Source organism: Manis pentadactyla, chromosome 2 (assembly GCF_030020395.1).
Source record: "Manis pentadactyla isolate mManPen7 chromosome 2, mManPen7.hap1, whole genome shotgun sequence".
Classification (NCBI taxonomy): domain Eukaryota; kingdom Metazoa; phylum Chordata; class Mammalia; order Pholidota; family Manidae; genus Manis; species Manis pentadactyla.
In genome coordinates, this window is record NC_080020.1 from 98883114 (window position 1) to 98896912 (window position 13799).

The following is a 13799-nucleotide window of genomic DNA, read 5'->3' on the forward strand; positions in this document are numbered from 1 at the left end:
ATATTTGCTAAATTAGTGTTTGCGGTAACTTTATAAAGCACAACTACAGCAAATAATAAGAACTGACTATACAACATGCCACCAACATTCACCCCATATAAATTCCTAGAGGTATATATGTATGTATCTCAAGAAAGATATACCTTCATGTTAGGTCAACAGTTAAGAGAAAAGATGAAAATTTGTCCCCTCCAGTTTTAGCAGAAAGTAGTAGTTTTTATCTCACAATTACCTTAAATATCAAAGCAAGATGATTGGAGTGTTTTTCTGCATTCCAAGGTGGTTTAGCACAAGCCATTTCTATAATAGCACAGCCGACACTCCATACATCACAACTCCTACCATATTGCTGACCTCTGAGTACCTAAAAAAAACTCAGGGAGTTAATTTGGAAATATGACTCAGTTTTTTAAAAAAGAGAAAGCCATTTTGTATTTACGGATTCTAGTTTTTTTGCTTTAGAGCAAAACAAAAGTACAAATAGCAATTCTGTGGACTATCAGATGTTTCATTTATTTCATTAACAAGGTTAATCTCCTATGTGGCACAAAAATACCTTGGAGAATTGTGAGATTCTGAAGAGTCACATCACAGAATTTCAAAGCAGCCCCAGTGTGCTTAGTAAACTACAGGGCAAGAGGACAGCCAAGAGTCACTGTGCGTCAATGTGAGGAGTTCTGAACACAACAGAATAGGCTAAATTCAAAGTAGCAACACAAACTTCTTCCACCACTAGTAAGACTTGCTTCTATGCTTTAGAATAGGGAAAGAACAATTTTTAAAATTACTATTATGTGTACTTTGGATTTACTACAAAATAACTTTATAAATTACCCAACAATTCTTTGTTAGAAATAGCCTATTAAGTCTTTAAGTTAGAAAATAGCTATTAAAACCTATCTTTTTAAAATTTTGTAAAGACAGATAGAAAGGTAGGGATTATAGTCTAAAATCAAGGATATCATTAAAACCTTATTTTTGGGGCCATGGGCTTCTAATTGGTAAACACAATACTGAATAACACTGCAAAATAATTTGGTATAGTGCTGTTACACAGAACTCCAAAATATATATTTTTTTATCACAAAGCTGCTTCTCACCTCAGGTGCCATAAATGCAATTGTCCCCAATAACTGTCCCTGGAATTCTCCTGCACCAGTTCCTTTTGATGCCAACCTGGCCGCAGCTCCGAAATCTGCAATTCTCAGTCTCTGACCTGTGCTGTCAATTAGCAAGTTGGCACCTGTGAACAAAAGCAGCACATGACCTTGTATGTTAGAAACGAAAGAGTGGATTACAGACTCGGTAAAATAGTAATGAAATACAACAACAACAAAAGAGAGAAATGGACTACAATCAGAGGTTCAGAGAAATCTACTTTCCCTCCCAGTTCACTTCATTATTGCTTAAGATGTGCACGTCTATATGGTGTAAAACAAAATCCACAGCCTCAGAAGGAAAATCTGATAAAGTAACAAGGCACAAGGAGATAATAAAAACTAAAATGAAACTTCAAGTGTCGAAAACCTTTAATATGATACCCAACAAAAATCTTTTCCTTAAAGTTTAAACTTTAGGGCAGTTTATATTTTAAGACAAAGTTCTGTTGACACTACTGACCTAGACCAATCCAAACTGTATTCTGTAATTTCATAATTATAGCTTAGTAAAAAAATTAACGTTATACGATTAGTTAAGTATGTTGTCAAATAGTAGCTAAAGACATTCATATTGGAAAACCAAAGTATCTCTTAATTAACTGAACCACAGAAAGATCTGAAAGGATTTTTCTTCAAAGAAGTTTATAATATTCCAGCTATCCTAAATAAAACCAGAAAAGGAACTTCTGGGGAGCTGGAAATTAGAGGCCAAGACAGGGAATCAGAGACCTGGATTCTATGCTGTAGCAGTAAGACTGCAGAAAGGCCACAGCTTCTTTAAGAAAGGCAGGGTGTGTGACCCCAAAGGTTCTTTTCACTTCTAATTACCATCAACAAAGGTCCAAGTTGTAAAATTTCATTTGTTTTCTACTTACTGCTAGTACATAATGATGAAAAGAATTCCTACCTTTGACATCCCTATGAATGATCTGGTTCTCATGGAGATACGAAAGGCCACGAAGTAATTGTTCAGTATAGTTTATAACTACTGATTCTTTGAAGGCTCCATATTTACTGAGCAAATGAGCCACAGATCCCCCTACAAGACAAACAAATCCCCCTATCAAAAACTTAAACCAGAAATAAAACTCTTTATTACACTTTCAGTACATGAGACTGCAATGCATGAGCTCACATTTGAAAAGTTAAATTTATATTCTCCATCAAGATGAAACTGATTTAAAAACTAACATGTTACAGTCTCAAAACCTAACAATTAGGAGTCATTTTCATGGAATTGGCATGAACATTCTGGAAGGCCAAGAATTCAAAAAGCTTTAAAAGTTAACAATTTCAGATGGAATTATTTCTGAAAGTACAATTTGCCTATCTTTTTACTCAAGATATGCAAAATACCTTTCTTCATGACTTAAGTAACATGTTTTTAGCAGATGGTAAAGAGAGCAGGAGGAGCCAGACAACCCAGAGTTAGGTTTCATATCCCACTGTTTATTAGCTCTGATCTGGGACAAGTCACAAACCCAACGGGCTTCATTTAAAAGTATTTATAATAGCCTAAGACAACAATCAACTTATCTACAACCAATATCACAGAATGTACTAAAGAACTGATTTGTAAATAACAACATACTCTTCAAACACGAAACATCTAAGAAGTTAAATCAAGCACTTATGCAGTACATTCCAAGTCATTTATTTTACTGTACACAAAATAAAACTTAGTCTTTATTTGTTCAAGTAGATGACAAGGTTCAATCAACTTTATGCTTCAGTGCTCATTTACCTATAATAAGTTTTCAATTTGTAACTTAATTTTATTTTATATTGTCATATTAAAACATCTCCTAAATCTGGCCAATTAATGATGAACACATGGAAAAATATAGGTCTTATACATAGCAGGTTTAGAAAAAAATTATTCCTATAAAACAATGTACACAATCATTTTAAAAGAAACAGTGAAAAAGTTTAAAAGTTAGAAGTAATGAATATTTTATTTATATTTAAATGAAAGACAAAACAAAATACAATTCATACTACTATGCTGGGGTAATTTGCATTTAAAAATCCAAAATATTTAATAGAAATAAGTGTTCATTGAATTGTTTTTCCTCAATTTAATAGCAAGCAGACAGTTAAATCCATGTACTATTATTGGTAATTTAAAACATGAACATACCCGCCATCCACTCAATGAAGAGATTATAATTGCTTTTCTCACATGTGGCTCCCAACATCCTAATGATGTTTGGATGATTCAGATGGCTCATCATTCTGATCTCTTCTCTTAATGCTTCCACTACTTCTTCTTGCTCAGAAGATGTATTTCTGACATATGTCACCTTTTTCAATAAACATGTTTACAAAGTTTTGAATTCTGATTGAGTTTTCATTTATAGTTATCACTAACAATATGATCTAAAATTGACAAATCCAAATTAGCTTATATATTAATAGCAGATGGCATTTTTGCTCAGGGATGCAATATACTTTATAAAAAAACCAAGTCAAACTCTTTTGGACACGAAGAATCTAGCTTAAGCAGTGAAATATTAAGAAAATGACAAAAAGTTGGGACATAGTCAATCCTCTAAAACTCAGACACTACTGTAAAGAATGAGAAAAGCCCAATCATGGGAGAACCAACATGATTTTAAAATGAAAACTTTATCATTTTCATATCTTTCTGATAAGCATGCTCATTAAGAAAGGAAACCACAGAAATCCCAAGGTGACACTGCACCAGTAACACTGCTGAATGGTGTTATGAAACCATACCTCAACTATAAAAACCGATTAACTATGAAAAACACAAAACCCAAAAATCACCTCTGTAAGGCCCATCTTGATGTTGCATCTTACAATAGTCATGCTTCCACTGTTAAATAGAATTCATGATGCTTTTTGTGCTTTGGCAACATCTACTTTGAAATTTAGGTTTCTAAAAACTGAAGTCTGTATACATGGCGACATATCTTTCATTGTTTTTATTTGCTCATGTTTCATTTTTTATAATTTTAATCATTTATATGCTCACTAGATTTTTACCTGTTTAACAGCCATTAAAGTTCCAGTTCCCACATCTTGAGCTTGATAACAAGAAGAAAATGCTCCAAGGCCTATCTGTTGACCTTTTAACCATTCAGTGTCTTCTCTATAAGGTTGTTTTGCTTTGGTATGTCCTGGTAGAGTCTCTGGTGTCTACATATTAAATCAAAGCAAACTTTTTATTGTTAAGTTAAGAGAGTGAGAGTTTGTGATATTATCTTGGCAAAATATTACTCTTGGTCAGTCTGGGGTTTTTTTTTTTTCAAGTCAAGAGAGTAAGGGTTTGTAAAATTATCTTGGCAAAATATTATTCTTGGTCAGCCTGCTCCCCAAACTACCTATAAACTTGACCTTGAATGACCAGTGTTAAATGAAAAAGTGATCACCATTAAAGAATCAACTAGAAACACCTTTGAAACAGGAAGGGAGTATTTCTGTTTAAACAGTGATGCAAACGTTGTATAATTCTATGTGAAAAACCTGCTTCTACTGATTAACTCATGTTAAACATGGCATTTCTGAATTAGATTTATTTTAGCATGGTTCAAGGAAATTCTCTAAACTCTTAAAGACTCTACTTACATCCTGTTGAATAATGATGATATCTTCTCCATTTTCAACCTGTAGTTGAGGGACTGTGGGGAGGGCATCCTGAGATGCTGACATTGCCATGGCAATTGCTAAAGCTTCTTCTTCTTCAGCTTCCATCTTTTCTTTGCACTTTTGATTATGATTCACATCATCTTTGTAAGTATCATCATTTTCATCCTTTTCAGGAGAGAGTACAGCAACTTCTGACTTAAAAGTTACTGTCGTATCACTTGAAGGCATAGATACTTCAAGAAGGTCCTCAATGCTGGAGTTGAGCTCTGTATTAACATCTAATCTGCATTTCTCCTCTACTGGGGTGAACACTGTCTCATCACTGGGTATAACAGCATTACTACTATTGCTACTACTGCCAAAGCTGTCATCACATTTGGAAGTACTATTCAGATCAAGCGTCATGCTCTTTTTTTGGGCATCTTCCTGTTTATTTGTATTACCTGGGGTAGGTCTAGATGGCTTTGGCCTGTGTATATTACTGGAGGGCAGGGGTCTTGACTGAGTAAAGATTGGGGAAAGTTTATCTGAGTCTTTGTTTTCGGAACAGTTTCTCTGGAACTGTAGAGAAAACTTGCGCTGTGTTTGAGGAGATGCAGAAGGTATTTTGCAGGGAATGAACCCCTGAGGTCTTTGCTTAGAGACGTCTGTTATGGTGCCAGCTGGTACAGATGGGGCAGAGGGAGAAGGGGTTGACAAGGAAGGGAACATTAATTGGGGATGATGAGTTAAAGGAGGAGAGTTCAAACACTGACTGTGGGGTCTGCCTTTTGTTTGAACCATTGGCTTTGGTTGCTCCACTGTGGTTGAATTAGGAAGTCCTATTGAAATGCTGGCCAGTCTGTCAGAAACGTCCTCTGAACTGGCACTCAGTTTTGTAGCACACAGTCCTTTTCCAGTTTTCTGTAAATGGTGTGTGTGCTCAAGGGAACTGTTCTCTGTAGTTTCTGGATAGCTGTTAGGGACAAATGCCTGCAAAAAGCTGTCATGTTGACCATCCAAAGTGTCTTCTACACCCAGGTGGATAGCCTCAGCAATTTCTACCTCATCTGCAATAGCCATCAAACGACGACGCATCCTGGTAAAATGAGTGGAACTGGAAACATTCAGCATTTCTAACAGTTTTGAAAATACATGGGGTACTGTAGTAACCATTCTCGCAGAACTCAAATATATTCTCCGGGAGAGTTTACCAACCATTGAGTGGGAATTATCAATGGACTGCAAAGCAAAATTTAAGAGGGACAGCAGCTTTTTGTACCTGAAAGAAAAAAACATTCAATTACTAGGCAAGCTGAGGTGGTGATAATTCATAGCTTGTACATTAAAAAAAAAAAAAAAGCATTTAAGTATCTATACATTTTCAATTAAAGAGCCTCCACTTCAGATTTTTACATCAATTATATATTAAGGTATTAGAAAACTATAAATGCTTTGTAATTTCTGAGTCTTTCATGAATCTAAAAAATGTTCTTGGGGCTTGCAGAAATGGGGACAGGGTAGGTAGGAAGAGGAAAGTAATATATTTTCAGAATAAAAAAATTACCTGACTTCAACAGGCTCAGCTTGTGAAACATCAGTACTGACAATATGAGGGTAAAATTCAGCAGGAAATTCCAACAGCAGTCTGTCTATAAGACAAAGGCGACCCAGGAGTTCTTGCCAGTTGTTTGATTCAGTTTGGTTTCCGAGAATGCAGTTTAAGACATAATCAACACCACCAATACCAATAGATCCTAAAAAAGGGAAAGTAAAAAATTATAGTAAATAATTGAAAACTAGTGATATAAAAATCTAAAAACATGCTCAAATGGCATAAGGTCAACAAAAATCTCTGAATTAGATTAATTTTAAGAATTTCTTAGATTAATTAATATTTCTAGTGTTAGCTGACTGAATCAATTTACAGAATTACTTCAAAATGCTGTACTGCCCTATCAAAGATTAAGAGATTAGTCTTCTAAGGAAAATGATAAAACGTGCTATATTAATTTTACGTAAAAAGTTATTACCAGCTTTAAGTATTTCTCTGCCAACTGCCAACTCTCCTGCTTGGCCTTTGCACAATTCCAGCAGTGTGGATATAGACAGCTGACTTGTGCGACTAAAAATGAAGAAAGCAACATCAGACTTGGCTCTTGGATAAAATATACATTAAAAGGAGAGTAGTAACATAATGCCTTGTGAAAAGGTGGGGAAAAAAGTTTTCAGTAGTGCTTGCTTTTCCACCACTAAAATCACATCAATGACATCATTACAAGTAATAATATTTATAGGTCTAATTTCATAAATTTTACCTTATCCTCTCTGTTAAGCACAGAATCTTTACTACTGGCTCTTAGCAAGAAATGATTTAAATATCAAACCAGATTAAAGGCTTAATTTTCATTACCTTGTTAAAAAAGACTCAAGACATTTTGATTTTTGAATTTTCACTACAAATCTCTTGAACTGAAAGCAAAACCTTCCCATCCAAAACCTTTATATTCTCTTACATAGTCAGAGTAAGTTCCAAATACCATAAATCCCTTCCTAGTATTTCTTATGATGTTCATTCATCAAAGTAACCAGGTAAACAGCCTAACTGTAGAAATGCAGAAAGCAGGTAACACAGCAAATGCTACAGAAACACTGAAGTTCTCAGAAAAGTACTTATTCTGTTATTAAAAAATGAGGTGATTATATGTATTTTGCAAATTATTTACTAATTTGCCTAATGCTTTTCAAGTAATAGAATTCTAAGCAACAAGAAAACCTAATACTTTCAGTTTGTAGGCCTTTGTAAAGAAAGCAATGGAGCCAAGAGACTTCATGAGATGAGAAACAAGTCAAAGTTAAGTACTTGATTTTTGAAACCCTCTATGATCTTTATCATGTGACTTAGGAAGGAAGACAAAGGTTGCACCCAGAAAGCTCCAAATACATGGGAGCGCACAGACAAAACCTTTAAAGGAGATTCAGTGCTTCTTATCACCTGAGATCTGTTGGGACATGAGATGGGAACAGCTAAACAACTATGCTTATTATCTTTCCCTCCCACTTAATGGAAAGGGAAAATAAAAGAGAACCAGTGGTGTGATAAAATCATAGCTTGTGCTCAGTTTTACCTTCACCATACCTCACTTCTCTACTTCATATCTCTACTCCTCCAATTAATTATTCTTTTTTCTTTAGTGATTTTTAAGGATATTGCAGCAATACATGGAATTTTTGTTGTTGTTATTTGACATAAACTGTCATAAGTAGAGTAAAATTTCATTACACATAAAAAAATGGAATAGTCTTTTTTTTTGGGTCCTGATAATAAGACAAAGCAGATATAATGACTTAGTGGTTCCTATCCTGTGTAACTCCTTCTCTAAAATGAAATTATACCTTACAGAGAGATTCTACAGATACACCAGCTATTTGTTCTTATCACCTGGACTTCAGGTTAGGAATATTATTTTTAAATAAAAGAAAATAAATCACAATACAGTAATGTGGGCTCACATCATTAGCCTGGTTTTTACTTGCCATTAGTTCTTCTTGCTAGTCATTAAAAACTTTAAGCATTATATTTAATTTCAAATCTCACATTAGAAAACAGTAGTCAAAGCCTTATTTAATAAATATGTACCAATACTCAACTAGTATGAGCCTTGGTTCTGGGCTCTTAATATGAGTTTGAAGTGGTTCATCAATAGGGCCTTACCTATTGGCATCTGCACACTTGACTAGAATGGTGTCTACTACTGGCCGGAGAAGTCTCTGCAGTTTGATTCTTTCTGCCAAACTATGGCAAGGAGTATATACCAGCATGGCTCTCAACGTTTTCTGGAGGGGAGGGAAACTGAAGGTCAGTTTAGTTACATTTAAAAAGCATCAGAGACAATGACCTAATCTGAGACAATCTGAGAATCAAAATAATAATAGGAATAGATTACAACCTGTAAGTAAGAATCTATGAGTCCATATTGATACAAATAAATAATTGAATGAATACACAGATGGAGGAGAAAGGAACTCCCAACTATTTCTGCAATTTAAAACAGCATGAATTTCAAAATGAAAATCTTCATTTTAAAAGAAAATGAGAACAGAAGCCAATCTGAAAGAGCTCCCAAAGGCCAAGGCAGGAATATTTTGAGCAACAAAATAAATGATGATAGCACTGGATTATAACCCATAGAATAAATACCATGAGTCTATATGATATAAATGAAAAACTGAATAAATAAATAAATGGGGAAGAGACAGCTCTTCTTTATAGATTGCCAATTAATATAGAAGGAATGAGAGAAATAGAAAACTACTATTAGAAAACCACAATAATAGCTGCTATAGGCAAGATCTGCTGTCAAATTTTCTGACTAAAAACAGTGGGCAAAATTTTGAAGAGATAGGTTATCTGCATAGTTTCAAAGTATTTGACCCAAAACACTTAGTAGTTTTACAGCAAGAAACCTAGTAGGTGTTACCTTACCAAGCAATGAAGGATAGTGTCATTAACAGTAAGACAACAGACATCATGTACCCCAGTACGATGCACTGAGAAGGGTACATCACCTCTGGCATTGCAAAAAATGCATAAACTTTAATCTTTAGAAAATAACGGATAAACCAACTGAGGGACATTCTTCAAAATAATTGGCCAGTACACTTCAAAAGTGTCAAGGTCTATGAAAGATAGGGAAAAACTGAAGAACTGTCACATATGGGAAGAGATTAAAGGGACATGTTAATTAAATGCAATATGTAATTTGGATTGTATCTTAAAAACAGAAAAAAGGCATTAATGGAGAAATTCGTGAAATCTGAATAAAGTCTGCAGTTTAGCTGTGAAGGATATTGTTGGGACAATTGGTGATATATGAATATGGACTCTATACTACATAATAATAGTATTGTTATTAATGCTAAATTTCCTGAGTCAGCTGGTTGTTCTGTGGTTATACAGAGGAATGTATTTGTTCTTGAGAGATAACATGCTGAAGTATTAGGTGAAGTGTCATGATGCCTGAAAATAACTCTCACATGGTTCAGCAAAAAGTTATATATTGGGAAGAAAAGGGCTAGAGGAAGGGAAGCAAGGAAAGGGAGCGCTTCTCAGAGCATGAACCATTTTGCCCCCACAGTGCCTAGCACATTAAATAATTAATGGAGAAATCAGAATATGAGTATCATTCACAGAGTCCATACACTCCAGGAGCTGACAAACTAGTTGGGAAACCATCTGAATTTATGAGGAAACAACCAGCTGGTAAGGCAGTACACTGAGCAGTCAGGTCTGTGAAGTGTTGTGCTGGAAATAGTAAGGAGAGGTAAAAAGTTGGGTTGAGACACTGATCTTCATTCTATAGTATGTTGGTCTTTTTTCTATAGCATGCTGATCTCTCAGATGCTACATCAAAAAACAAACCATGGTTAAGATAAATTTGGGAAATAAAGCATTCTACCCCTTGACCTTATAGATTCCTGATGTATATTAGCTTATGGAAAGTTTCTAGAAGCCTTTCAGTGAACAGACCCATTTAACCTCTTGTAATTCAGTGTTCATCTATTTTAACTGAACTCAACTTTTTTATACTCCTACCAAACTCCTACAGAATATACTTTAGGAAATGCTGCTGAAGCAACACACACCTCTAAATGTTTCTGACCTGGGGAATAATCAAGGTAGTGTTTAAGGGATAATGATAGCTACTGTGTATTCAGTGTTCTTACTACTGAGTAAGTGTGCTAGACATTATGGTTAGAGGTTTCTACTCAATCTCACTTCAAACCTAAGAGTTAAGTATTTTCTTTATTTTAGAGGTGAGAGAGCTGAAGTTTAGGGGTACTTAAGTCATACTGCCAGCAAACAGGAAAACAAAATTTTGAATCAAGGTCTCTCTAATCTTGACCAGATTGCCTAGACATGATTCAAGTATCCCAGTTTGGATGGTAAATTATGAGGTCACTCAATTCTGCCTCCAAACTCATGCTCATAACCATCATAACCATCATGCTATACTACCTCTCAAAAAGAAGATTCATTAGGCATAGCTGTTATAGGATGGATTGAAAAAGAGTGGAAGCAGAGAGATTAATGAGTTTTAAATAAACACTAGGTAAGAATTATTCTAAATCAGTGGTTCTGAACTAGGGGTGAGTGTGACTCTCAGGAAGCATTCAACAATCCCTTGAGCCACTCTTGGTTGCCATGACTAGGGAGAGGATGAAGTTGCTACTGGTACCTAGTGGGTAGAGACCAAGACACTACTAAAACAGCCTACAATGCCCAAAACAGTACCCTGCTCCCCAGCAAATAACTGTTTGGCTCAATGGCAACAGTGCTGAGGTTGAGAAACTCTATTCTGAAGTTATATATATTTAGAATGGAGAAAGTCCAATTAGCCTCCAAAATTACAAACAGAACAGTCCACTCATGAAAGACAACTTCTAACAGGTTAGGTGACAAAAAAACCCAGTAATCTATGTCATGAAACCCACTTCTGTGAAGAAGCTCTTGAATTTTCCATAGAACAGTGTTTATTTAAAAAATAAGTTGTCTCTACTGTCTACTAAGATGATACTTCAAAAAAAATCAAAGTAACATTGATCACTCTGCTATCCAATAAAGCGTTTTTAATTTGCTCATGTGTGAGGTAAGGAAAATGTAAAGATATGAATGGCAAGACATTGCTACTTTGGAGGAAAAAAGAACACTTGAATAGATTAAAATAAGTAAAATCCAAATGCAGAGATTTAATGGAAAACTGCAATTTCCTGGGTTTATGGAATAAAAACAAAATTCAGATTTTCCAAAATTAAATTAGGTAAAGTAGTTTTACTGATTTAAAAATGTCATCTACAAACTATTAAAAAAAAGCCATAATGCTATGGTTATAGAATAAAGCTACTTACTAAAGCAGCAACGTACACTTTGTAGACAGGGTCAGCACAGACCATAGACAGAACGTTGCAGCATGCCTCCACCACATCTCCTGAGATACTGGTCTGGGGAGACCCACTGGCAGCTCCAGCACTCAGGCTGCTTCCACTGTTGCTCCCACAATTTCCAGTGCTCTCCCCATTTGCCAATAGCAGAGCCCCACTAACATCGTGGGAAAGACGCCTGAGCGCCATCTCTCTTACATTCCAGTTTCTAGAAAATAAGCAGCCAACAAGTTCCATTCCAAATACCTATAATCAAACAAACACAATGAATTCAATGGGAAAGGAAACTAGCAGAACCTAAAGTATATGAATTAGCATGAATTCTGATTACTAAAAGTAAATTGGTTATTTCTTAAATCTTCACCATACTACAAAATTTCAAATATGTCCAGCCAATTAAAAAATCATAAGGAGAAATTTTATACTCACGTTTAACTGGTAATTATCAAAAGTCCTTAACATTAATTAGCTCAGGTAACACTAAGAGTGAACTCCCTTAATTAGGTGGCTGTAGATACATTTCTGTATCTCCTATGCTTACCACAAAACAGATTTATGAAGAACCTCAACTTTGTATTCATATTAACATAGCTTACAGAGGAAAAAACTGAAGCATCATTAAAAAAAAAAAAAAAGCCAAATCAAGAAAGGCACTGGAGCAGAGCATCCAAATAAGAGTATTTCTACTAAAGTTGATGGCAGCAATCAAAGGCTTTTATTTAATTTTTGTCTGGTACAAAAAGATAAAAAAATAAACAACTAGACAAAGTAGGTGGGTCTATAATGACTGGGGTGGAAAATCAAAAGACTAAAGAAAAAATCCATGTGTTCAAATCAGCCAAGGATAATTCATGTTACCATAGTAACCATTCCCATGCCTGCAAAGCCACAGAGTCCCTACAGAGAGGAAAGGGTGCATGATCTTGCCATTATGGTCCAATTAGCTTTTAAAAGTAAACTTAATACTTAAGATAATTCATCATATGGAAATTTCTAAACAGAAGAATAAACAATTTTTGGGAAAATAAATCATGACATATTTATATACATTGTTATAAAGTTAGACTAATGAATAAATCAGCTAGAATATAGTGAACTTGTTATATGCCTGGCACTGTTCAATAGTATACCATTACCTAAGTCTTACTTGTCTTGCATAATATTCTTACTAAAAAGTAGGAATATAAAGCATAGTACAACCTAAACCTTCAGCAGAACAAACTATACTACTGCCTTGAAAGAATGGCACCCACTAGCTCAGTATCAAGTTCAGCATGCTCTTGAAGACTCTTGAAATGGGGGTGAGGGCCTACATTAAATATCATTAATGAACTACGTAAAAGAAGACATATTAAGTTTGCAAACTTCATTAGATTCATAATAGGTTGCTAACATACTGAGAAAAGAGAATTCAAAAGCTACTGGACTATAATAGTCACAAAAAGAAAAAGGAAACAAATTCTAATGATATACAAGCCTTCATGAATTAGTGGGTCTATTTACAATTTAGCAGTATTAAACAGAATTTAACAGATTATCAAAAATATTTTACTTCATTATTGTTCACTGGAGACACTGTCTGGTTTTAGATTATACATTTTTAAGAATAATGGACTAAGCAGACCACAACAAAGAAAATCATTAGACTCCAACCAACAGAAACTATGATTTATTAAGGATGAAAAAGCATTTAATCAGAAGAGAAAGTAAAGTAATGGAAACTATCTTTACAAATAAAAATGACTAATGTACCTAAACACCTTATATTTTTTCTTATTCACTCAGCAATTATTATATGCCATGAGGGTAGAAAGGAAAAAATAAATTTCAATGGCAAAAAATAAGAAAAGTGACAGAAATTCTTAGCAAGAATGGGATTAAATATTGGAACAAATTAGCATTGAAAGGTTCTACTGTCTATCCTTAGATAATCTTGTATGATTTTAGTTCAGAAAGATGTTTCTAGAAATGGAAGGTGAAACTACAAAGAACTTTTGAAGTTTAAGCTCTCTAACACACGGTCAAGTATTAACATCAAAGGTAAAATTAAAATCTTCAATGGAATAGGAGTCACGACGGACACAACCAAAAGTACTTTCTTAGATT

At 34.6% G+C, this 13799-nt stretch overlaps 1 protein-coding gene and 1 long non-coding RNA gene across 4 annotated transcripts in view; one reads left to right on the top strand and one right to left on the bottom strand.

Annotated features, from left to right (window-relative positions):
• The window catches only part of LOC130681702 (uncharacterized), a 67307-nt gene that overhangs the window by 30891 nt on the left and 22617 nt on the right, over positions 1–13799 (top strand). The window lies entirely within an intron of this gene.
• The window catches only part of MAP3K1 (mitogen-activated protein kinase kinase kinase 1), a 78454-nt gene that overhangs the window by 3639 nt on the left and 61016 nt on the right, over positions 1–13799 (bottom strand). For all 3 annotated transcript variants that reach the window (XM_036900165.2, XM_036900174.2, XM_057495090.1), the window contains exons 10-19: positions 11661–11939; positions 8467–8588; positions 6785–6876; positions 6319–6508; positions 4752–6033; positions 4170–4322; positions 3301–3463; positions 2068–2199; positions 1101–1243; positions 233–364 (exon numbers count right to left, since the gene is read on the bottom strand). In XM_036900165.2, coding sequence (XP_036756060.2) covers positions 233–364; positions 1101–1243; positions 2068–2199; positions 3301–3463; positions 4170–4322; positions 4752–6033; positions 6319–6508; positions 6785–6876; positions 8467–8588; positions 11661–11939 — 2688 coding nt within the window. The remainder of the gene's footprint in view (positions 1–232; positions 365–1100; positions 1244–2067; positions 2200–3300; positions 3464–4169; positions 4323–4751; positions 6034–6318; positions 6509–6784; positions 6877–8466; positions 8589–11660; positions 11940–13799) is intronic.